Genomic DNA, 26,862 nt, shown 5'->3' with positions numbered 1-26,862 from the left:
TATTTACAGTGCATTGCGAAAGTATTTGGCCCCCTTGAACTTTTCTACCTTTTGCCACATTTCTGGCTTCAAACATAAACATATAAAATTCTAATTTTTTTGGGAAGAATCAACAACAAGTGGGACACAATCGTGAGCTGGAAAGAAATTTATTGGATATTTTAACCTTTTTTAACAAATTCAAAACTGAAAAGTGGGGCGTGCAATATTATTCGGCCCCCTTGAGTTAATACTTTGTAGCGCCACCTTTTGCTGCGATTACAGCTGCAAGTCGCTTGGGGTATGTCTCTATCAGGTTTGCACATCGAGAGGCTGAAATTGTTGCCCATTCTTCCTTGCAAAACAGCTCGAGCTCATTGAGGTTGGATAGAGGGCGTTTGTGAACAGCAGTTTTCAGCTCTCTCCACAGATTCTCGATTGGATTCAGGTCTGGACTTTGACTTGGCCATTCTAACACTTGGATACGTTTATTTTTTAACCATTCCATTGTAGATTTTGCTTTATGTTTGGGATCATTGTCTGGTTGGAAGATAAATCTCCGTCCCAGTCTCAGGTCTTTTGCAGACTCCAACAGGTTTTCTTCCAGAATGGTCCTGTATATGGCTCCGTCCATCTACCCATCAATTTTAACCATCTTCCCTGTCCCTGCTGAAAAAAAGCAGGCCAAAAACCATGATGCTGCCACCACCATGTTTGACAGTGGGATGGTGTTTTAAGGGTGATGAGCTGTGTTGCTTTTACGCCAAACATATCGTTTTGCATTGTGGCCAAAAAGTTTGATTTTGGTTTCATCTGACCAGAGCACCTTATTCCTCATGTTTGGTGTGTCTCCCAGGTGGCTTGTGGCAAACTTCAAACAAGACTTTTTATGGATATCTTTGAGAAATAGCTTTCTTCTTGCCACTCTTCCATGAAGGCCAGATTTGTGCAGTGTACGACTGATTGTTGTCCTATGGACAGACTCTCCCACCTCAGCTGTAGATCTCTGCAGTTCATCCAGAGTGATCATGGGCCTTTTGGCTGCATATCTGATCAGTCTTCTCCTTGTTCGAGATGAAAGTTTAGAGAGACAGCCGGGTCTTGGTAGATTTGCAGTGGTCTGATACTCCTTCCATTTCAATATGATCGCTTGCACAGTGCTCCTTGAGATGTTTAAAACTTGGGAAATCTTTTTGTATCCAAATCCGGCTTTAAACTTCACCACAACAGTATCTCGGACCTGCCTGGTGTGTTCCTTGGTGTTCATGATGCTCTCTGCACTTGAAACAGAACCCTGAGACTATCACACAGCAGGTGCATTTATACGGAGACTTGATTACACACAGGTGGATTCTAGTTATCATTACCAGTCATTTAGGACAATATTGGATCATTCATAGATCCTCACTGAACTTCTGGAGTGAATTTTCTGCACTGAAAGTAAAGGGGCTGAATAATATTGCACGCCCCACTTTTCAGTTTTGAATTTGTTAAAAAAATTTAAAATATCCAATAAATTTCGTTCCATTTCATGATTGTGTCCCACTTGTTGATTCTTCCCCCAAAAATTAGAATTTTATATCTTTGTTTGAAGCCAGAAATGTGGCAAAAGGTAGAAAAGTTCAAGGGGGGCAAATACTTCACAATGCACTGTATTTGTGCCAATCACAAGGGAAGTTGTCTGCTCCTTAAAATGCTGCATGCTCTCTGTGCACTGTGAACTTGATTAATTCCCAACTGGGCATGCGATCAGATTTATGAATGCTATGATTTTTTTTCACTCACCTTGCCTGTTCTGCATGTGTACTGGGATATGCATGTATGAATATGTGTGAAGTATATACAATATGCACACAAATTCAATTCACCTGCCCCTCCGAACTAAAGTTTAAAATCGGTATTTGTCAGTCATTTCATCTTTAGGTACTAGAAATGGGAAGACTGTTACCATTTCTAGATGTGTCTTAAGTAACCCTTTAATCCTTCTGTTGAACCCATTCCTGTATCCAGTGTATGATACGTTGGTTCTTCTCTGTGAGGCTATGTACTTTGGCTGTATTATAGTGGTGGCATTAATTGGTGAGAACTTTTCTAGCAAGCTTTTAACTGCTTGGAAGCTACTTGGAGGCCTGATCCTTTTGTCAATATTGCTGACCTTTCTACTGATTTTTGTAAAGACATTGTCTAGTTGCTTTGTAGATACAAATTTCCAACTTTCCAGCTTGGAAGGGCCAAGAGAGTATTACACCAAAGTGTCATTTATTGCCATTTTTGTCTCTCCAAAAATGCTAGAATTCACCATTACTTTTAGATGAAGTTTTTTTTTTATATCCTTTGTTTAAAAGCATCCAGTCACATAATTCTTGCTGCTCAAACCACGGGCACCATAAATCCAAGACTGACTCGAGTCTGCATTGCAAACATCAATGTGTTACTCTTAATTGCTGCTGTGTTTTAGAGTAAAACATATACTTAGGGAGAGATGTGGCAGTCTATCTGAGCAGGCAAGGAGAAACCTATTCTCTATTAGCGTATATTGAGAGACCCATTAATCTAGCTGAGCGTTGGGGAGAAGCAGGCAGGGACTACCTCTGTGACTAGTCACTTGATTCGGGTAACATGAATCATGTGACATTTCCTTTAAATGGTTAAGTAGAATTTTGGTGTATTAGCCAAAGTTTATTGTCTTCACTCCGTAGAGATGAGGATAGCCAGTAGGCTATAATGCACGTCTTTCTTCTGCCTTAGCACTTGCTAGTAGAGCCTTCAGTAGCTGAAGTTACTATATGTTTATTATTCTTGGTCATATAGGGGCCACTATTTCTTGGCCCTATATAATAATTGGGTCATGCATTAGAAAAAAATGAAAATTCTGAGAAGTGCTTTATATCATACAAGATTATCCGTCCAGTTGGAAAATCTCCTTGCAATCCTTCCCTTTACATAGACCTTATAACATTTCCCCTTGTATTTGACTACCTTATCTTTTTGGTTAGTCACCCATACACATTTAGATTATTGCTGGTGGATACCATCACTTATTAGAATTCCATTGTGTATAGTGGTATCTTACCCTCCAGTGTCCTCACTAAATCTGCTTGACTAAAGCACCACTTTACCACTCTGTCAATGACATCACTGTGCCATGTGAAAAATTTTCCTTGAAGACTATAGTCTTTAGGAGTGCTTTGACCTAAAACCCTGCATGCCGACTGTACCACTGTTCCTTTACCACTCCCATACCTGTCCTTCTCTCTTTCTGTCTTGTTTTCATTTCAATTTTTATTTTTCAGTAAGACCAAATAGAAATGGTCTCAGATATACTAAACAAACGGTTCATAGAATTTTGTTTCTTGAGCCTATACCATGATATTGGAGTGGCACTCACTTTCCATGAGGACTTCTCACTTGCTCAAAAAAATTGAGTTCAGTCCTTCTAAAAATCCTTGTGCTCCCCTGATTCTGCTGTTTTTTTCTGTTTTGCTCTGTGTTGCTCAATTGCAGAGATACTCATTTGCTGTTTTTGGAACTGAATATGTGAAATCTCTGTTTGTAGTTCAACTTGGCATTTCTTTTTTTCCTGGGGGTGTGAGCTTTCACTGCTCCCTGCCACATGCTGCCAATCACAGCTTGACAGCATTTGCTTGTTCAATTGCCGAACTTTGATTGGCAGCATCTAGGAGGGAGGGGTGAAAGCTCACACCCCCAGAGAAGACTCTGAAGAAACGCCCAGTTGATCTCCAAGCAGAGTTTTCCCATTCTGCACTCTAGAACAATCAAATGTGAATATCTCTGTAAATGAGTGACGCTGAACAAAACTGAAAACAAGAGGCTGAATCAGGAGAGCACAGGGATTTTTACAAGGTATGAAACGAAAATGTTTTGAGCAAGCAATAGGTCGTCTTTAAAGAGTTGCTGAATAATAGAATGTCTAAGATGTAGAACAACAATCTTCTGCCATCATTTTATTATAGTCTTAGGACATGAAATTGTAAGATAATCTCTTACACATGCTTTTCTTGCTATTATTGCTTTATTTTATATTTAATTATCAATTTCATAAAACCCACGGGTTTTCTGAAATGCTAAATAGTGGCGTTCACAGGCTGTTTGTCCACATGAACACTTTCAGTATCATTGTGGCTGATGTTCCTATAGACTTTGCTACTAAATGTTACTATGGGCTTGATTCACTGATGTGCTGTATGGAGCTCGAGGTTGCCACTAACATTTAGAAGCAATGCAGCCGTCAAGTTGCTATAATGGTCTTAGTAACTGACTTTGTGTATCTTAAAGTCATCAGACACCTCCATGTACTTATTGTCAGTGAATCAATCTCTCATTGATTTGTAGATCTGTACACTTTTTAACAATTCCCTTTCTTGTTTTCCTTCATTTTAGGGTATCCATCCACTACATTCTACATTTTCTGTCTGGCTTCTAAGTCTTGCTCTACCTTTGTTAACCCCTCTTTAGATCTCTGAATTCTCTAATATTACTCTAACTTTCTGGCTCACAGATAGACCACCTGTTCTTTTCTGTGGAATGCTTGTCAGACTGGTAAACAAAAGGGACATGAAGCAGCCAGCAATTGCAAGAAATGTGAGGGTGAAAAAAGTGCTAGGTCAGTACGATTTATTGACCAGTCATCTGAAATACTAGTGTGATCTAAAATAAGTTATTAAGCTTTTTAAGTTTTATGTCACTGATTTCATTGCTGGTGATAACCTAACCCTAAAAGTAAAATAAAATAATGACCAAATGCTTACGCAGTAAGTCGGGCACATGATACAGTATGTGTGACTGTATCACTACACAAGCCGAACCAAGCAAGAAGAGACAGCCGCCTCTGAATGTGGAAATTGCAGATTTATATTCAAGAGCCTTCAGTTCACAATATTCCAAAATCTGCTGACGTCAGCCCTGGTGACTTGTTATATTTCTTTTAGCCCAGGTTCAAAATGTATACTGAAAAAAGGTAGGGTAGCTGAAGCCAAATAAGAGAAAAAACGTTTGGCTGTATGAATAGCATGCTGATATTTAGAGACTATAATGATGCATAGTGGGCCAAATTAGTGCTGTTACAAGACTTGAAAGGTCAGCTAAATAGTCAATATATTAAGGAACATAGGGCCAATTCATCAAAGCTTTCATGGCCAAATTCAGGCATAAAAGCTTTAAAAAGTTGCAAAATTTAGGTACATCTCAGAGTTGTGCTTAAACTTTGTGACTTTTAGCGGTTTCACTGCAGTTTCTCCCAGCTCTGCCAAAATGGGCAGAGCTGCGGCGGGACGGGGGCGTGACACCACAGCTCATCTAATTTATGGCGACCTGTGGCGTTCTGTCCCTGACTAGGGTGAGATTTCTGGCATAGCGCACAGAGGTGCACGCCACTCGTCAGACGCTCCAGATTTATGAAGTGGCATGTACCCCCTCATGAATCAGAAATGTCTGACTCAAGCTCGCCCCCTCATTAAGACCAACATGAACAGCACCGCTCTAGATGAATCGGCCCATTTTGTGGAAAATGTGGCAACATAAGGATTTATGTGTTATACTTACAGCATTGTACAGAGACCCTATGACATACAGGGACCTTAAACCCTGCTTTCTTTAAAGAGGTTGTCCATTACTATTGATAATGTGCCAATGTATTTTTATGGTGGAAAGAAGTTTCTTTGTAAATACCTTGTGCTGCTGTTCTTGCCTGTGAGTGGCGCTATCACTGGCCGCTCACAGGCATCACGTGACCCCCAGCTGCAGCCGGCTCTGACATCCGCTGATGTCATGTCAAATTCTGGCTGCAGCCAGGAGTGACTCAGCGCTCCATGGTGAGCGATGGGCTGTGGGCGAGGTTACCCTGCTCGTCACACCCGGCATCCACCGGGCGCTCTCCATCTCCTCATTCAATGGGAAAGCGCACGGTGGATGCTGGGTGTGACGTGTGGGGTAACCTCGCCCACAGCCCAGCATCCACCGCAGGGACCGCGTCACTGATGTCACTGCCTCACTTGATGTGACATCAGCGGAAGGAAGTGCCAGCTGCAGCCGGGGGTCACGTGATGCCTGTGAGCGGCCAGTGATAGCGCCGCTCACAGGCAAGAACAGCAGCATAAGGTATTTACAAATAAACTTATTTCTACCATAAAAATACATTGGCACATTATCAATAGTAGTGGAGAACCCCTTTAAAGCACCACTCCTGCTTTGTTGTGTTTTCACCGCTGGGATGGCGCTTTAAATTTAAGTCCCCTGCCCCTGGTCATATAGTCGCCCTCCTGTGTCTTCACCGTTCTTCGGTGCCATGTTTTGAGCTCAGCTTCTGACTGGTCGGAAGTCAGAAGCTACTTCACAAACTCACAGTGCAAGTCTATGAGAGCCAGAACGAGGCCAGAACGACTTGTATTGAAAAGTGACCTCCGCGCTGCTCCATGAAAACTGGAGCTGCCCGGCAGGTCACTTTTTGCCTGAGACCGACTCTGAAAAAGGATGAAGGCGACAGCAGATGAGTATGAGACAGGGGGCAGGGGAATGACATTTAAAGCACCCCTCCAGCTGTGAAATAAAAGAAAGAAAACCCTGGAGTGCTGCCTTAAGAGTGTAGGAATACCATATAAATTGCCTTTACTAAAGCCAAAAATGCTAATTTGGATGAGTGGTAGCTAATGAACATTTAGACTAATTTGCTATTCAGGTAATGAAAGGGGCTGCTTTCTGTTTATAGTTCCTTAGATTTCAGATACTCCGTTGAAATATTTTGTATGAGTTTCAAATGTGTGCAATAACGTGGATGTCTAATGAGCACAGTGCCTTTTGAATAAAAACCAGTACTGCGATCAGTTGATCGGCACAGGTCTGACTTGATTAAACTTTATTACTTGGCAGCCATAAAAATGAATGGTCAACCATGTAATGTGTGTCCTAACTTGCTACCATCCAGTTAGCATACCCTCAGCACACTGAGGAATGCTGTATTTAAAGAGCAACCTTTCACTAGTTGTAACATGTTAAACTGGCCACATCATGGAATAGTGGCTGCAGAGCTGAATAAAACATTTATTTTTTTTATTTCTCCTCTCCATTGTAGAGATATTAGCTTGTAAAGTTTAGGTTATAATTAATGATAAACCCAACTGAGCGTTACCAGAGATTGTTGCAGAACTTAACTCACTTCCCCTACACTGACTGTTGTAACATGAAAGATAAAAGAATAATCACACTGTGCTTTGCTGTATTACCCCTCCCCCCACACTGACTGCTGTGAAATGAAAGCTACAAGAGGTGTTTAGAATGACACTCAGCTCTGCTGTACTATATACACTACACTAGGTGCAGAGATCAGGGCTGTCAGTCGGTACATTTCACAGTAGAGAGCATGTTCTTCTGACCTTTTGGGGGCTTGATCTTTTTTTTTTTTCTTTTCCCCCCTGCATGACACCTCCTGCTTATGATTGGCCAACGAGGCCAATCTGGGAGACTGGGGGAAAAGTACACGCCTCCAGAGAAGAATCTCTGGTAATGCCCTGTTGTGTTTATCATAAATTATCCAAACTTTCCAAGCTGTATTATCTCTGCAATGGAGAGGAAAACTTTAAAAAATAAATAAAAAGACTAAATTTGATTCTGGTCTGCAGGACCTGTTCCATGATGTGGCCTGTTTAGCATGCTCACCACGAAATTGGCCATTCAGTACACATGTAGTTATACCACATTACCTTCATGTAACCGAACTTTGTTAGGAAATTATGCCAACGAATTGATGCCCATTCTAGTGTCAGCAGAGCTAATCGTGAACCATAGTGGTACTACACAAGTCATTCCCTCCAGTATTACTGCTTAGTGCCCATGCTACAGTGCCACAAAGGGCCCACTCAGCATTATGAAGATTGTCTTTGCATTAGTACCCATGTGGTTGTGCTGCTTCCACATTAACATCCATACAGAAGTTCTGTATATGTGCAGATTAGGTCATCTAAATAAAGCAAATCGCCCCTCTCCCAACACCACCATCTGCCTAACAAATATATTGTGTTCTTTGATGGAATAATCAGCTCATGTGTGTTATTTATTTCATTGCCTTTAAATCTTTCTTTTTTTATCTCTTCTCCCAGCGTTTCTTACTGCAGGCACTCATTTTCAATCTCCCCTCAGTTTTATGCATCTGACAGTGGAAACTCAACTTTCACCTCTGTACTTTATGCAGAAACACTGCTGAAAGATAAAGGGAGATGACCCGATTTAAAGGGATCACCTATCCACACGATATGTGGTATCTTTTAGATCGATGGGGGTCTGACTACTAGGATCACCAGTTTTATCCCAGTTAGAATAAAACGACAGTGCACATGCAGCACTGTCACTCCACTCATTCCCTGTGTGTCTGGCAGAGTAACCAGATACAGTGATCTGGCAGTCCCATAAATGAATGCAGTGGTGGTCTGGCATGTGCACTCATGTTACATGTTAACGGGGATAGAAGTGCCCCATTCTGGTGGATATATATCCTGTGGTTAGGTGATATCTAGGTCCCAACCAGATGTCCCTTTTAGGGAGAATTGTCTGTTTTTATTATAAATTTGGGCTAATGCTAGTAATGTTTTTAAAAAAACAAAGTAAACATTACTTGCTTGCTGTACACTTTAATTAGTTTGTCATTTACAGTAAAAACTAAAATGGTGGAATAGCACCTAACGTCTTTAAGACAGAATTTGGTGCACTCTTGCGTGGAAAAAATGTCCCCATAAACCATCTATAACATAGTCCGTAAAGAAAAAAGCAGCACTCCAAATAATTGCAAATTAAATGCATTGAAGTTCACAGGATGCCCCGCTCAGCCGTATGTCGGTCTTTTACAAGGCTGAGTTACAGCAGAAGCAAAAATACTGAATTGCAGCCGAAAGTCGTATCCTGGGAACGTCAATACAACATTTAACTTGCAATTCTTTGAAGTGTTACTTTCTTCTTCAATTTATAGTCTCTGTTTACAGGACTGAAGAGCTGATGTCCTGTTTACAACTTGTTACCACTGCAGCCAGTCATCAGTGATGCCGAGGAGGGCGCCTTGAGCCCGCAGAGCTCATTGACTGTCTGCAGTGATCATGTGTTCTAGATGGGACATCACCGCTGCAGCCATTTCAATAAGAAATTGCAAAGAGCAGCATAAAGATAGTACTGCAAGGAGTTTGTATGTTCTCCCCGTGTTTGCGTGGGTTTCCTCCGGGTTCTCCGGTTTCCTCCCACACTCCAAAGACATACTGATAGGGAATCTAGATTGTGAGCCCCGATGGGGACAGCAACGATAATGTATGTAAAGCGCTGCGGAATATGTTAGCGCTATATAAAAAAAAAATAAATAAAGATTATTATTATTATTATTATTACTGAAGCTACAGGAAGTGGCTAAGTATCGCTTATTTTGTTATTTTAAAGCATTAGCATACTATGAACACTAGACGTATAGTCGGCACTCCAGGATTATGTGGTGGTGCACCTGGAGAAATATTATTCCAAGGAAAGAATGCAAGTCCCAGCACTCGCGTGTTGAAAATTAATTAATTTATTCCACATCTCAAATAGCAATGTTGCTATGAACACTGACTGCCTCCTTAAAGCTCTGTTTACATGTGCAAATCTTTGACGTGTCAGAAATCTGTTTCTGACTATAATGGGGTCCGTCATGATGTCTGATACTCTACCTGGCTTATAACACAGCATAAATACACTTCAACAGAACTATGAGCAGAGTTTAGGTAGTGATGTAGTTGTTTCACATGTATACTTTTTTAGTTCCAAAAGAAAAAGTTAGATTTGGTTGATGATATGGATGCCTACTGTTACCAGGACATACCCCTTTATATTTTATGTACTGTATATGACATTACTGCTGGACCAACTAATTTAATACAGTGCCCAAGTCCCATGCACCATTAATAAATTCTATGCTTGCTCGGTAAGGCCTCCTTATGCCACTAATCTTACTCCAATCCCTGACTGGAGTAAGATTTCATGTGAGGCACACATAGAGGCACACAGCACTTGTCAGACGCTCTTAATGGATCAGGAGAGGGAGGTCTGTCTTCGGCATGCCCCCTTATCAAGACCAGCGTGAAAAACGTGTGTCTTGATGAATCGGGGTCTATGTCTTTTTACTAGGCACTATGCTGAAATCTGATAACGTTAACTCACCAACCAAAAGCATTGTAGGGAGGGTAAAATTAAATGTGTCTGACAACATACTTGTAGAATATTTCCAATGACCGGCAGGACACTGAATACTGCTCTTGTGTGTTGATCGGACAATTGTAGCATGTTCTGTGTTTGTCGCCATTAGGCTGCGGCTACACTTGTCGTGTGACAAACGTTTGTGAAATGCCGCTGCTACCTCGTAGCGCAAGGCAATTGTGACCCCGAGGGTACTGTGACTGCAACAAGCAAGTTGCAAGAAGTCTAACTGCATCAGATTTTTTACAATGTGCTTGTAGTACTTTTGGTATCACAATGCGACCCATTCAGTTGTATTGCACTGCGATGTAGGAGCGACAACTGGCAAACTTTAGTTGCATGACAGACGTTGCAACCAAAGTTGCCCCAGATTTAATATCATCCACTGGGCAATGTGTTTGCTCAGTGTGCTGTTTTCAGGTTACTTAATATGTCGCAGACCAATGTGTTATAAATCACATGTTGTAATTATGCAATTATGTCTGGTTTTAAAAATAACTGCACAAATAAACTATGGGATCAAGCATAAGCGTGGTTGGCACCTGCAGGTCACAACTCCTCCACATGGTTATTGTGAAATCATACATTTACATCCTTGTTCACTAATCTCATATCTACAGATTAAAATAGAAATCATAATGGGGGTTTTTTATGCATAATTCACCAATTTGAGGTTGACTCCCTAACTTTGCGTAAATAACTCAATAATAAACTTTGTACTATATCTCCTCAGAGAAAAAGCTTAATTTTCCACAACCTTGTAAACTCATCATTCACTCTGAAAAACAACTCAAAGCCATCTTTGTGGAAGAAAGACAGGTTGCCAGAACAGTGTGAGCTGTTGGTACTACTAGTTATTAAAGCCTATGGGGAAGAGTGAGGAGGATCGAAGTGAGAAAACATGCAAAGGCTGTCCCTAGTGAGTGATTAGGCTTATCCGAGAGCTGTGTTCACAGCTACACTGCTCAGTGCTGCTCTATGATGTTCTCAATGCGGCTGCTACTGCTCTTGAACATATCCTACACTTAGAAAGAAGAACTGGAATCCATTTGTTTGTGTATTTTGTTGGGAAACATCATACTAAACTAGTCTCTATCCACTAGCTCAGAGAACTAAAAATTAAAAAGAGGCTGTTGAGTAAAAAATGTAGTACACCAGCTATAATGTTCAGAAAAAAAACTTTATTTCTCATGTATACACAACAGCTAATTCTGAAAAGTTACTTGAAATGACAGATACATTTTAAAGAGAACCTCTCATCTGATTCATGCTGCCCACCGAATTTGGTCCAAGCTGCACTATTGTACTTGGTATATTTTTTATTCTAAAACACTCTATTGTTTCAGAGAATGTATACTTTAAACATTCTGCAGGGGGGGACCAAAGTCAAGAATGAGACTAGTGAGACATCTTCCCCAGCCGGCTCTTCCCAGCGCTGCTATAAGTAATTGACAGGTCTCTCCCTCATATGTGCATAAAGAGAGACCCTGTCAATCACCTGCAACAACACTGAGAAGACCTGACCAAGGAAAGACGTGTCAATCAGCTATAGCATTGCTGGAGATGATGCTGGAGTAGTCTCGTCTCCAGCTGTGGTCTCCAAACAGATGTTTAAATCAAATTTTCTCTGAAACCATAGGTACTTTAGCCTAAGATGAGATTAGTCTGGCATCTCCCCTGACCAGGTCTTCCCAGTGTAGATGATTGACAGGTCTCTCCATTGTGTGTGCGCATAAGAAGAGACTTGCAGCAGCGCTGAGAGGAGATGGACTGTCTCCGGCCGGACCTTTAAAGTATATCCTCTCTGAAGATGAAGTGCTTCAGAGAAAAATGTACCTGGATGCAATCATGCTGTCAGGATCTGATTCCTGCTGTCCGCTGACTGTGAAGCATGTCTCAGATGACAGGTTCCTTTTACATGTCAAAACTTTGTTTACAGCTGTGAAAATACTTATACCACTTTTTCATATCATTTGCATCTACGTAAAAATCATGGAAAAATGTTTTTCCGATAAATATGTATTTTTATGTAAAGGGAGAACACTGCGTCCTTAAACTGATATAGCATTATTAGTATAAACCTGTGAAAAAGAGAAGATTTGTGATATACTGAATTTATCATTTCCAAAGTGTTGTAGCAGAAATAATGTCTCTTCAGTCTCAATATGTTGAATGCTAATTGTCAGAAAGTGGTAGTTGTCAAGGGCATCCGCTTTGCCTTGAAAAGCTGCCGTCACAGCACTTTCCTTATGTTAACCTAGTCAACTGTACATGCCTGGAGGTGACATGCAGACTGTGCAAGCAGAACCATGTAATAGGACTCAAATTTAATACAGCGGTGTACAGAGTGAAATCCAGCATTTTATTCAATAGATGAAGAGAGAGTAAGACCATGCATATTAGATACTTTGGGACATACAGTGGCTTGTGAAACATTTCGTGTTTCGTTACCTCACAACTTGGAATTTCACTTTTTTTTTAGGGATTGCATCAGTTCATGTACAGAACATACCTACAACTATGAACATTTGGTTTTCTTTTTATTGTGAAGAAAACAACAGAAGACAAATAACTGAAAACTTCAGTGTGCATAACTATTCTCCCCCCTAAAATTAGTACTTTGTAGAGCCTCCCTTTGTGGCAATTACAGCTGAAAGTCGTTTTAAATAAGTCTTTGAGTTTTTCTTATCTTGCCACTGAGATTTATGCCCATTCTTCAAGGCAAAAGTGCTCCAGCTCCTTCAAGTTAGATGGTTTCCTCTGGTGAACAGCAATCTTCAAGTTTGACCACAGACTCTAAATTGGATTAAGATCTAAGCTTTCACTAGGCCACTACAAAACATTTACACGTTTCCCTTTAAACCACTCGAGTTTTGCTTTAACTGTATGCTTTGGGTTATTGTCTGGTCTCAAATCACAGACAGACTGAAACAGATTTGCTCTCACAAATATCCCTGTATTTTGCACCATCCATCTTGCTCTCGACTTAGACCATTTTTCCTGTCCCTGCTGCCGAAAAACATCCCCACAGCATGATTCTTCCACCACCATGTTTCACTGTGGGGATGGTGTTCTTAGGGTGATGAGCTGTGTTTGTGACATAGCGTTTACGTTGGTGAACAAAAAGTTAAATTTTGATCTCATCTGACCACATCACCTTCCTCTATACATTTGGGGAGTCTCCCACATCTCTTTTGGCAAACTCAAAACAAAGCTTACACACAAAAATTGTAAGTAAAGTCTTTTTTCTGCCTACTCTTCCATAAAGGCCACCTCTATAGATTGTACAGCTTTTTGTGGTTGTATGGACAGTTACTCACTCCAGTGTCTGCTTGGGAACTCTGCAGCTCCTTCAGGGTTACCTTTTGGTCTCTGTGTTGCCTTTCTGATTAATGACCTCCTTGCCCAAGTTGAGAGTTTTGTTGGGCAGCCCTCTGATGGCAGGTTTGTTCTGGTACCATGTTCTTTCCATTTGATGATAATGGATTTGATGGTGCATCGGGGGATCATCAGAGATTGGGATTTTTTTTAATAACCCAACCCTGACTTGTTCTTCTCAACAACTTTGTCCCTGACTTGTTTGGAGATTTCCTTGGTCTTGATGGAGTTGTTTGGTTAGTGGTGCCTCTTGCTTAATGGTGTTGCAGCCTCTGTGGCCTTTCAGAAAGGGTGTGTATATACTGACAGTCCATATGACAATTAGATTGCACACAAGAGCACTTCCTGTCACTAAGCAGGTGACTTATGAATGTAATTGCTTGCACCAGAAATTTTTAGCGGCTTCATGGCGAAAGGGGCGAATTGAATACATGTGCACATGACAATTTTTAGTTCTTGGATCCCATAAATGTAATTTATGCCTATATTTTTCTCACTTCTCTCCACCAATTTCAACTATTTAGTGCTGATGCATCACACACAAATCGGATTACAAAAACATTTAAACACAGGTTTAATGCAACAAAATAGGGAAAAAGCAAAGGGGGATGAACACTTACGCAAGCCACTGTATTAATCAACACTGTCGAATAGGCAGTCCAAATTTATCAGTGGTTAATTCTGTTTGCTCTATCATGTCTAATTTTATATTGTCTAGTCAAGTTTACACAACCTACTAGCTGGCTTACTTTGTGCTAGAAATGTCTACCATAATTTTGGTGGATTTTTGGGCGTTTTGTGTCACACATTTAGCCAAGCCCCTATCTGATAAGTCACGCTCCTTTTCAGAGAAGCCAATGTCCCCAAGTTGGGCAAATTGTAAAAAGTATCGAAACCACATAACTATGGTGCAAGTCATGAAAGAGTCCTTCGGCACAAACTGTGCCAGCATTCTGGCTTATTTAGCTTGATACGCAGCATTAAAACTCGATGTCCTCCCTTTTCCCACTCCTTGTGCAATGTTGAGGAGCAATGAACGCTAGTAACTCATATTTAATGTACTAGGTGAGTGCCTCTTTAGCAAAAAAAGTAGTAATTTTGAACAAGTTATTATAAAAGGCCACCACCCTTTTCTTGCAATTTTGAAACATGGAATTGTTTTATCCAATATATGTTCTGGGATATTTTGTCATAGGCATGGCATTATCTAACTAAAATTGTATGGCTAAATCTTTTTAATATATCTAAATATATTGAAGTAACCGTTACTCTCCTGCTTTATACGGCTACTTTCCCACAATGATCTTTTATCGCGTTTTTGATGCTCCGTGTTTTCCCTGCGTCAAAAACGCAGCGTCTTACAGTTTTAGCAAAGTGGGTGGGGTTTCTAGAAATCTCCTGCCCACTGTGCTTATTATTTACACTATTTAAACTGACCTGCGGTACTTTTTTCAAATCCGCAGCATGTCAATTTCTCTTGTGGGGGTACACTTGAGTTTTCTGTGCAGATTTTCACCATAGCCTTACATTAGATGCGGAAAATCCGAAGGTAAAAACCGCACATACATTTTTAGTGCTTTTCTGTGGCAGAAACGCATCAATAACTCATGTAATCTGCACCTATGTATGTCAGTAAAGTTCAGTGAAATTAAAATGCCAAAAAGATAAAAATGCATGTTAAAAAAAAACGCACACAAACGAAATGGAAAAAAACTAAAGTAACATAATTTAAATAGATGAATAACACAAAATAAAGAATAAGAGAGAGGGGGGATTATGAGCTCACCACGCTATGCCTTCTAATACTGAAGTTGAAGACTTCTTGTCGGGTGCCGGTCCTGCTGGTGAAGTACAGACAGAGATTAGAGGAAAGGAAAATAAGCGGCACATCCGTCCAACGATGAATAAAAATTATCTCATGCTTTATTGAAGATTCATTAAAAACATGGAGTGGAGAAGAATGAATATTCATTTTCTTCAGTAGCGGGCACAGAGGATCGCTCCTGCTGACCGTGCCCACTACTAAAGGGAATGCATATTCACTCTTCTCCACGCCCATAATCCTGGCGTGGAGAGGAGTGAATATGGCGGCAGCTCACATTAGCGTTTGAGAGTGCATGGCTGTGAGGCCATGCGCTGCTCAGATGCTTGCATGAGCTGCCGCAGCAGAGCAGGACATAGCTCTGGAGCAGAGAGGAGGAAGGAAGGTGAGTATGTGTTTATTTTTTTAAGTGTGCAGTGATGGGGCCATACATACCAGGATTGGGGATGAGGGGTGTCATACATACCAGGATTGGGAATGAGGGGGCCATACATGGCTGGATTGGGGGATGAGGGGGCCATGCTTACGAGGATTGGGGGATGAGGGGGCCATGCGTACGAGGATTGGGGGATGAGGGGGCCATGCGTACGAGGATTGGGGGATGAGGGGGCCATGCGTACGAGGATTGGGGATGAGGGGGCCATGCGTACGAGGATTGGGGATGAGGGGGCCAGGCGTACGAGGATTGGGGATGAGGGGGCCAGGCGTACGAGGATTGGGAATGAGGGGGCCAGGCGTACGAGGATTGGGAATGAGGGGGCCAGGCGTACGAGGATTGGGAATGAGGGGGCCAGGCGTACGGGGATTGGGAATGAGGGGGCCAGGCGTACGAGGATTGGGGATGAGGGGGCCAGGCGTACGAGGATTGTGGATGAGGGGGCCAGGCGTACGAGGATTGGGGATGAGGGGGCCATGCATACCAGAATGGGGAAATTTACCAGTAGCTGCTGCATTTCCCACCCTAGGCTTATACTCGAGTCAATAAGTTTTCCTATTTTATTGTGGTAAAATTAAGTACCTCGGCTTATACTCGGGTCGGATTATACTCGCGTATATACGGTAAATGAGTTTCATAGCCACATGTTGTAACCTATTTTGAAGCACATGTTGGGTACAAAATGCTAACTGCACCCCCCTAGACTAATTCCTCGAGGCATTTAGTATCCAATATGTGGTCACTTGTGGGGTTTTCTGTTGTTTCGGCACCACAGTGGCTCAGCAAATGTGACATATAGTCCGTAATCTAACCAAAATGTTACTTCAAAAGACAAATGGTGCACCTCCCCTTCCAAACCCTGCCATATGCCAAAATTTTCTGATCACATATGGGGTATTTGCATGTTAGGGTTAAATTGCTTAACAAATTAGAGAGTTAATTTTCTCCTTTGCCCTTTTTGTGGTAAAAATGTGTGTTATTTTTAATTTTTAAGTCTCACTGTTATAAACCTCAGCAAATCAACTGTGGTTTGAAAATGCTCATTACATCACTAAATGAAGTCTTTGTGGAGTGTAGTTTACAAATGGGGTCACTTGTGCGGGATTTCTGCTTTTTTGACATCCGTAAAGCTCTGCAAATGCCTTAAAGGGGATATTCAGGACTTTAACAGGCAGGTAGTTGCTACCTATCTGCCTGTTGTCCCTGGCGCCATTCTCTGCCAGCACAGAGCGGTCACAGACTTCTGATGTTCCGTCAATAGAGCGGCAGTTTCTTTTCCTGTTGACAGGGTGGGACTGTTGTCAGTGCCAGTAGTCCCAACCTGTCAACAGGGTGAGAAGCTGCTGCTCTGACAGGGAGCAGCTGAATCTCCGGCAGGAGCGATCAGTGACCGGCGCCGGGTACAACAGGTCGGTAGTTGCCTCTGTTAGCAACTACCCGCCTGTTAGTGCTTAGGCACATTTTCTTAGTCCCAGTTATCCCCTCCACAATCTGTTCCAGCCAAAATTGTGCTCCAAAAATCAAATAGCACCTCTTCCTTTAGAACCCTGCTGTGTGCGCACACAGTAGTTTCCGATAACATATAAGGTATCTTTGTATTTGAAGGGAGGGGGATGGAGAGGGGGGGGGTGACCCCTCAATTTGTTGTGCAATTTTTCTCATTACCGCTTGTAAACATATAAAATTTGGATCTGAAGCAACATTTCATGAAAAAAAGTAATTTTTCATTTTGTCCTTACAGTTTGAGTTAATTTATATGAATCTTCTGAACAGTTAAACTTAAAGGGAACCTGTGATGTAAAAAAAATGTTTCTGTAGATGTGGGGTTAATCTGCAGATTAATAGCATTCTGAAGCTGCCCGGCATCTGTACTGAGAGCCCTGCTGCCATGAGAAATTAACTTAATTTCTCCCGGCAGCCTCGGAGCTTCAGACATAGAGGTCGGCTAGCGTGGCTTCAGTTATTGCTCAGTGTATAGTCAACGGCAGCTATAACAGCTATAACTGCACCCACAGCACTGGCTGACAGCTGGCTCAGCATTAGAGCTGTCTGTCAGTCAGTGCTGGTTATAATTACAGCTTCTTACTATGCACTGAGCAGTGACAAAAGACAAACCGCTCCATCCCTATGTGAATGAGGCCTAAAAGCATATTTTTTTCCCTTTAATGAATGCAGTCTTGAATACCTTGGGAGATGGTTTTTAAAGTAGGGTCTTGTTTGAGGAGGCCTATACAGTAGGTACGGAAAGTATTCAGACCCCTTTAAATTTTTCACTCTTTGTTTCATTGCAGCCATTTGTTAAATTCTAAAAAGTTCATTTTCTTTTCTCATTAATGTACACTCTGCACCCCATCTTGACTGAAAAAAAACAGAAATGTAGAAATTTTTGCAAAATTATTAAAAAAGAAAAACTGAAATATCACATGGTCATAAGTATTCAGACCCTTTGCTCAGTATTGAGTAGAAGCACCCTTTTGAGCTAGTACAGCCATGAGTCTTCTTGGGAATGATGCAACAAGTTTTTCACACCTGAATTGGGGATCCTCTGCCATTCTTCCTTACAGATCCTCTCCAGTTCCGTCAGGTTAGATGGTGAACGTTGGTGGACAGCCATTTTCAGGTCTCTCCAGAGATGCTCAATTGGGTTTAGGTCAGGGCTCTGGCTGGGGCAGAATGGTCACAGAGTTGTTCAGAAGCCACTCCTTTCTTATTTTAGCTGTGGGTGCTTAGGGTCATTGTCTTGTATTAAGGTGAACCTTTGGCCAAGTCTGAGGTCCAGAGCACTCAGGAAGAGGTTTTCATCCAGGATATCTCTGTACTTGGCCGCATTCATGCTTCCTTCAATTGCAACCAGTCGTCCTGTCCCTGCAGCTGAAAAACACCCCCATAGCATGATGCTGCCACCACCATGTTTCACCGTTGGGATTGTATTGGGCAGGTGATGAGCAGTGCCTGGTTTTCTCCACACATGCTGCTTAGAATTATCACCAAAAAGTTCTATCTTCGTCTCATCAGACCAGAGAATCTTATTTCTCATAGTCTGGGAGTCCTTCATGTGTTTTTGGTCAAACTCTATGCAGGCTTTCATATGTCTTGCACCGAGGAGTGGCTCCCGTCAGGCCACTCTGCCATAAAGGCCCGACTGGTGGAGGGCTGCAGTGATAGTTGACTTTGTGGAGCTTTCTCCCATCTGCCTACTGCATCTCTGGAGCTCAGCCACAGTGATCTTGGGGTTCTTCTTTACCTCTCTCACCAAGGCTCTTCTCCCACGATTGCTCAATTTGGCTGGACGGCCAGGTCTAGGAAGGCTTCTGGTGGTCCCAAACTTCTTCCATTTAAGGATTATGGAGGCTACTGTGTTCTTAGGAACCTTGAGTACTGCAGAAATTCGTTTGTAACCTTCGCAAGATCTGTGCCTTGGCACAATTCTGTCTCTGAGCTCCTTGGGCAGTTCCTTTAACCTCATGATTCTCATTAGGTCTGACATGCACTGTGAGTTGTGAGGTCTTATATAGACAGGTGTGTGCTTTTCCAAATCAAGTCCTATCAGTTTACTTAAACACAGCTGGATTCCAATGAAGGAGTAGAACCATCTCAAGGAGGATCACAAGGAAATGAACAGCATGTGACTTAAATATGAGTGTCTGAGCAAAGGGTCTGAGTACTTATGACCATGTGATATTTCAGTTTTTCTTTTTTAATAAATTTGCAAAAAATTCTACATTTCTGTTTTTTTCAGTCAAGATGGGGTGCAGAGTGTACATTAATGAGAAAAAAAATAACTTTTTAGAATTTACCAAATGGCAGCACTGAAACAAAGAGTAAAAAATTTAAAGGGGTCTGAATACTTTCCGTACCCACTGTATGTCAAAAAACCTCCACAGGCACTTCAATAGTAACGTGCGCTCCTAAAAAAAAAAAAAAAAAAAAAAAAGCTAGTTTAGTAAATGTCATTGAAAAAAAAATTAACAAAAATACTGGTGAAATTAAGCCTAAAACCCTAACAAAAAAGAGAAGTTATTGGCCTAAATTTACCACTAACATAAAGTACAATGTGCCACAAAAATCAATGTCCGAATCATTGTAGTAGCATTCCAGAGATATTGCCACATAAAATGACACGTTAGATTTGAAAAATTTGACATGGTCAGAAAAGTGTACAGCAGAATTGCGGTAATTTTGGCATACAGTCAGGTTGTGGTTCCAGCCTGCTCCCATAACTTACAGTGCAAACAATACAAAAATAGTTTTTCCTAAACTATTTTATTTAAAAAAAAAAAAAAAAAATTTTCTCTCATCTGACCTTTTATTTACCAATTTGTATCTTGGAGGAAACTTCAGAACCTGTAGGCTGAGTTCACACGATGCGTTTTTAATGCGTTTCCGCAGCGTTTTTGCAGTTGCGTAAACGCCGCGGAAACGCATTAAAAACGCATGGTAGAAGGGCAGCAATGTTCCCCAATTGAAATCCGCATGTGCTGTGCCCATGATGCGGATTTTTCCGCAGCGTAAACGCTGCGCTCAAAAATCCGCAGCATGTCAATTAATTTTGCGTAAACGCGGCATTTCGCCGCCATTGACTTGCATTAGAACGCGCCAATTCCGCAAGACTGCATTTGTACTTGCGCTATTGGCGCGTTCTAATGTGCGGATGGTACCCGGGTGTAGAGGAGAGGAGACTCTCATCCACACCCAGGTACCATTAAAAAAGCTGTAAAAAAATAAAAAAATAAATGTATACTTACCTTCTGTCGGCCCGCGCACCGCTCCTGCTTGGTTCCCGGCACTTGGCAGTGAGTTGAAGGACCTGCGCTGACGTCAGAGTCATGTGACGGGTCACATGACGCTGACGTCGGCAGGTCTTTCAATTCAAAGTTGCCGGCGAGGGAGAACGGAGTGTAAAGCCGGACACCGGGGGCCATCAGAGGGTAAAGTATACATTTATTTTTTATTTTTACCATTCTCTCGGGTCACACTATATAAATCCATGCCGGTTGCATGGATTTATATAGTGTGACCTAGTCGCCAAGCACTTTCCAGGTGATGCTAAAATCGCCTGGAAAGCGCTTGTCAATCCGCATGCGGAAACGCATGTGAATCCGCATGTATTCCGCTGGAAAAACGCATGCACAATCTGCATGCGTTTTTTCTGCCAGGGAGATGCAGAAATGATGCAGAAATTTTCTGCTTCATTTCTGCATCGTGTGCACATACCCTTAGACTTTTATGGAGAAAAAGACGTCTTGAAGAACATATGGTTTAAATGCAAAATGTGAATGCAATTTTTACAAATTTGTAATGGATGTGCTACAAAAATGCTACCTCCAATATATTGAAACCATTCAGCTCAAATTGTGAATTTGACTATACATGGTAAATGTCAGACAACACACCATTTTCCCTCTTTTAAATGATCCTGTCACTTTCCCTCTGTACAGATCCTCACTTTAAGGCCTCATTCTCACCTCAGTGTCTCTGATAAGTGTGGTGACAGTTTTCACACGTACCGGAGACACTTACACACTTAGACCCATGCAAATGAATGGGCTTGCGCACATGTCAGCGTGTTTCCACAGACCATGGGTAAAACACTCTGACATGTCCGTTTTTTTCCCCCACAGCATTGGCCGCACACGTCCTACATATTGTGTGATATGTACCAGCACCTGAGAAAAGCCGGAACAGTTTGCGCTGTTGCCTGGTGCTGAAGGCAGCTCACATCATTGTCGCCTGGTCTCCCTGAGATCAGCATGACCAGGCGACAATGATGGGAGTTATAGTCAGAACCTGCAATGTACATCGTGTGTAAAATAAAGAATTGAATTAAAAAAAACTGCGTGGGCTCCCGCTGATTTTTAATAACCAACAGAGTGAAAGCCTATCACTGGGGGCTGATATCAATAGCCAGGGAAAGGGGCCATTAGTCCTAAATGTTCTCAGGCTATTAGCCCCTTTCTGACATTGTGCGTAATAATACATCCCCTGTGCCATGGGCCTTATGGACCAGATACGTATTATTACGCACAGGCAATCGCGCCTGTACACAGGCTGTGTCACCTGATTTTGACAGCTGACACATGGCGCTCAGTGCCAGGAGCGGTGCCCGCACCTCTTCCAGCACTTTAATCCCCTAAATGCTGCAATTGGTGCGGTCTCAGCATTTAGCAAGCAGAGGGACAAAAGTCCCTGTGCTCTTGGATCATAGACCCCTCGCTGGTGGTTGCCATGGTGACCCGATGTCGTCAAGGTCAGCTGGCACCCGCAAGTTACTTTGATCATGAGCTTTGCATGATCATACAGTTATATGAAAAAAAGTTTGGGCACCCCTATTAATCTTAAGCTTAATGTTTTATAAAAATTGGTGTTTTTGCAACAGCTATTTCAGTTTGATATATGTAATAACTGTTGGACACAGTAATGTTTCTGCCTTGAAATGAGGTTTATTGTACAAACAGAAAATGTGCAATCTGCATTCAAACAAAATTTGACAGGTGCATAAGTATGGGCACCTCACCAGAAAAGTGACATTAATATTTAGTAGATCCTCCTTTTGCAAAAATAACAGCCTCTAGTCGCTTCCTGTAGCTTTTAATGAGTTCCTGGATCCTGGATGAAGGTATTTTTGACCATTCCTCCTTACAAAACAATTCCAGTTCAGTTAAGTTTGATGGTCACCGAGCATGGACAGCCCTCTTCAAATGATCCCACAGATGTTCAATGATATTCAGGTCTGGGGACTGGGATGGCCATTCCAGAACATTGTAATTGTTCCTCTGCATGAATGCCTGAGTAGATTTGGAGCGGTGTTTTGGATCATTGTCTTGCTGAAAGATCCATCCCCTGCGTAACTTCAACTTTATCACTGATTCTTGAACATTATTGTCAAGAATCTGCTGATACTGAGTGGAATCCATGCGTCCCTCAACTTTAACAAGATTCCCGGTGCCGGCATTGGCCACACAGCCCCAAAGCATGATGGAACCTCCACCAAATTTTACTGTGGGTAGCAAGTGTTTTTCTTGGAATGCTGTGTTTTTTTGCCGCCATGCATAACGCTTTTTTGTATGACCAAACAACTCAATCTTGGTTTCATCAGTCCACAGGACCTTCTTCCAAAAAGAAATTGGCTTCTCCAAATGTGCTTTTGCATACCTCAGCCGACTCTGTTTGTGGCGTGCTTGCGGAAACGACTTCTTTCGCATCACTCTCCCATACAGCTTCTCCTTGTGCAAAGTGCATTGTATAGTTGACCCATGCACAGTGACACCATCTGCAGCAAGTTGATGCTGCAGCTCTCTGGAGGTGGTCTGAGGATTGACCTTGACTGATCTCACCATTCTTCTTCTCTGCCTTTCTGATGTTTTTCTTGGCCTGCCACTTCTGGCCTTAACAAGAACTGTCCCTGTGTTCTTCCATTTCCTTACTATGTTCCTCACAGTGGAAACTGACAGGTTAAATCTCTGAGACAGCTTTTTGTATCCTTCCCCTGAACAACTATGTTGAATAATCTTTGTTTTCAGATCATTTGACAGTTGTTTTGAGGAGCCCATGATGCCACTCTTCAGATGAGATTCAAACAGGAGAACAACTTGCAAGTGGCCACTTTAAGTAGCTTTTCTCATGATTGCATACACCTGGCTATGAAGTTCAAAGCTCAATGAGGTTACAAAACCAAAAAAAGTGCTTTAGTAAGTCAGTAAAAAGTAGGTAGGAGTATTTAAAACAAGAAAATAAGGGTGCCCATACTTATGCACCTGTCAAATTTTGTTTGAATGCAGATTGCACATTTTCTGTTAGTACAATAAACCTCATTTCAAGGCAGAAACATTACTGTATCCAACAGTTATTACATATATCAAACTGAAATAGCTATTGCAAAAGCACCAATTTTTATAAAACATTAAGCTTAAGATTAATAGGGGTGCCCAAACTTTTTCATATAACTGTAGTAACTTGTGTCTGCAGGGCTGACACGTTATAATGTATAGTAGTGATCCTGCACTGCTATACATTATAACTGAGATCAGACTGCAGAAAGTGAAAGTCCCATAGTGGGACTAAGTGGGAAAAAAAGTTGTAAAAATATTTTAAAAAAATATATATATATATATATATATATAAAAATATATATTGTACCCATAAATAAGTATTATGAAAACAATGAAAGTACACACATTTGGTATCACCGCGTCCTGAACGACCTGACCTATACAACTGTCCCACTAGTTAACCCCCTTAGTGAACGTGGTAAAAAAAATAAGAGAAAAAACGAAGCAAAAAACTGTGCTTCATGATCATATCGCTGAACAAAAAGTGGAATAAAACGCGATCAAAACGACGAATATAAGTAAAATGGTACTGCTGAAAAAGTTATCTTGTCCCTCAAAAAACAAGCCGCCATACAGCTCCATCAGCCGAAAAAATAAAAAAGGGTATAGGTCTCAGAATAAAGCGATGCAAAAAATTATTTTTTCTCTAAAAGTTTTTGTGTAAAAGACAAAAAACAATATATAGTATCGCTGTAAACGTACTCACCCGAAGAATAAAGCTGCCTTATCAATTTTACCACACCAGGAACGGCATAAAAAAAAGATTCCTGAATTGTTGGATTTTGTTTATTCTGCCTCAGAAAAATCAGAATAGAAAGCGATCAAAAAATGTCATGAAAAAAAAAAAGTTTTTTTTTTACTGTGTGACAGCTGCCAAACATAAAAACCCGCTATAAATCTGGTATCGCTGTAATTGAAGCGACCCAAAGAATAAAGTCGTCTAAACACACCGCACAAGGAACAGCATAAAAAAAATAAATAAAACCAATTCTTCACCTGCTGCTGATTTGTTTATTCTGCCTCCCAAAGATCGCAGTATGGCACGGCTCACATTTATCCTGCGCTGAGCTCTTACTCCGGGGTTTCCGTGTAAATCTCGGAAATGTGTGATTCAGACGGAACCCCAGGCGGGAGACTCCCTGTAATGAGGGAGATGGAGGCACCGTGGACGCCATCTGGCCTGTGATCCCATGATGTCCATCTTTTTATAAGGCCTGCATAAAAGTGCCATCGGCCACAGTTTTGTGAGCCTCTGAAAAAAAGGACACCGCTAAACAGAGGCCAGATGTAATCCAGAGTAACTATGCTGCCTCCTTATAGTGAATGGATCCCTCGGGATAGGGTTAGTAATGTGTTGGGGTTAGGTTTGTGTTGGGGTTACGATTAGGGTAAGGAATGGGATTTTTTCAAAAGTAAGGAAAAAAAAAATGATGACGATATGGCGACTAGTGGTGAGCGCAAGTGCTCGCTACTTCAGTTTGCATCGGGTGCTCAGGTATGCACAGCGTATCGCGGGTGCTCGAGTGACATGCTCAAGTCCCTGCCCCGCATGTTTCGCGACTGTTATACAGCCAGAAAAAATACGGTGATTGCCTGCCATACACGAGCAATCCGCACATTTTTTTTTTGAGGGTCTACAACCATGAAACATGCGGGATGGGGACTCGAGCATGTCATTCGAGCACCCGCGATACTTGGTGCATACCCGAGCACCTCATGCAAACTCAAGTAGCGACCACTTGCTCTCAAGACTAATGACAACATATTCAATATGATGACCTAATTTTATCAAATTCTGTGTCGTACCTCTGGGTTTAAAATGTTCATTGTACCCCTTGATAAAATCCTTGAGGGGTGTAGTTTCCAAAATGGGGTCACTTGTGGGGGGAGGTTCCACTGTTTAGGCACATCAGGGGTCTCCAAATGCTCTTTCGGTTCTGAACCCTGCCGTGCGTCCAAACAGTGCTACTCAGGAAAAATTGCACAACAATTTTTGGGGTTCATTTTCTCCTCTAACCTTTGTGAAAATAAAAAAATTGGGGCTAAAAGATAATTTTTATGGAAAAGTTAGATTTTTTTTTTATTTTCACAGCTCTATGTTATAAACTTCTGTGAAGCACCTGGGGGTTCAAGGTGCTCACCACACATCTAGATAAGTTTCCTGAGGGGTCTAGTTTCCAAAATGGGGTCACTTGTGGGGATTTTCCACTGTTTAGCCACATCAGGGGCTCCCCAAACGCGACATGGCGTCCGCTAATTATTCAAGCAAATTTTACATTCAAATGGTGCTCCTTCCCACCCGAGCCCTTCTATGCACCCAAACAGTGGTTTTCCCACACATACTGGCTATCTGCGTGCTCAGGAGAAATTGCACAACAAATCTTTGGGTCCAGTTTTTCCGGTTACCCTTGCAAAAATAAAAACTAAAAACAACCATATTCCTCGTCTGTCCAATGAGAAGATAATTTATATGATAAACTCTATGTCCCATGTTGTAATCCATCTCTGACATTTTTTTTACAGTGCTAGCGGTGATCTCATGGAGGTCACTGTAGTTTATTGGGTCGCTCACACTGAGCTGCCCGTGGGATCTGCAGCGTCAATGACCTGCGCTAACCTCAATGACGTCACTGAAGTTGTGTCCCAAGTGCAGATCAGTGTCTCCTGGATTCATGACTGAGCGGTCGCTTCATGCCACTGCTCAGCCATGAAATCCAGATGTCGCAGAGATGGCTTACGACCAATGCCACACGTATGTAACACACAGACACCGGCATTTCCAGTATCGGAAATATCAGGACGTATGAAAGAACCCTTAGGCTGGAGTAATACGATCGTATAAAAAAATCACTCCGATGTTGATCAAAAAAATTAGGACAAGTGTCATGCAAGTACAATGCGATTTTTCTCAACTAGCCTCCTTAGGACATCAGTATGCAATGCGTTTTTGACATTATATATCTGCAGGACATCTATCTATTCTATCATCTATCTATTCTGAGGATTCATGCTGTGAATTTACTGTACTTGGCTGATGAAATTTGTCGTTTTCTTTGAGATGGGTGCATAAAAATTGGGCGGCATAAGCATGGTCTGTGCCGTCCGATTTTGTTCTCGCACCTATAGACTTGCATTGGTGAGTCCCATCCGATATATGTGGCTACTTGCAGCATGCTGCAATTTTTTTTTCCCCTCAG

At 41.7% G+C, this 26,862-nt stretch overlaps 1 protein-coding gene across 19 annotated transcripts in view; it reads left to right on the top strand.

Moving 5' to 3' along the window:
• ABI2 (abl interactor 2) overlaps nucleotides 1–26,862 on the top strand; it is a 149,383-nt gene that overhangs the window by 109,292 nt on the left and 13,229 nt on the right. For 11 of the 19 annotated variants that reach the window (XM_073646415.1, XM_073646410.1, XM_073646417.1 and 8 more), the window contains one exon: nucleotides 4,499–4,603. The exons of the other annotated variants lie outside the window; for them this stretch is intronic. In XM_073646415.1, coding sequence (XP_073502516.1) covers nucleotides 4,499–4,603 — 105 coding nt within the window. The remainder of the gene's footprint in view (nucleotides 1–4,498; nucleotides 4,604–26,862) is intronic. 19 annotated transcript variants of the gene reach the window in all.

This window comes from Phyllobates terribilis, unplaced genomic scaffold (genome assembly GCF_046119375.1).
Source record: "Phyllobates terribilis strain yellow unplaced genomic scaffold, ASM4611937v1 Scaffold_9__5_contigs__length_417890890, whole genome shotgun sequence".
Lineage (NCBI taxonomy): Eukaryota > Metazoa > Chordata > Amphibia > Anura > Dendrobatidae > Phyllobates > Phyllobates terribilis.
Note: the sequence above shows the minus strand (reverse complement) of the source record. Positions and strands in the feature narration are given on the sequence as shown.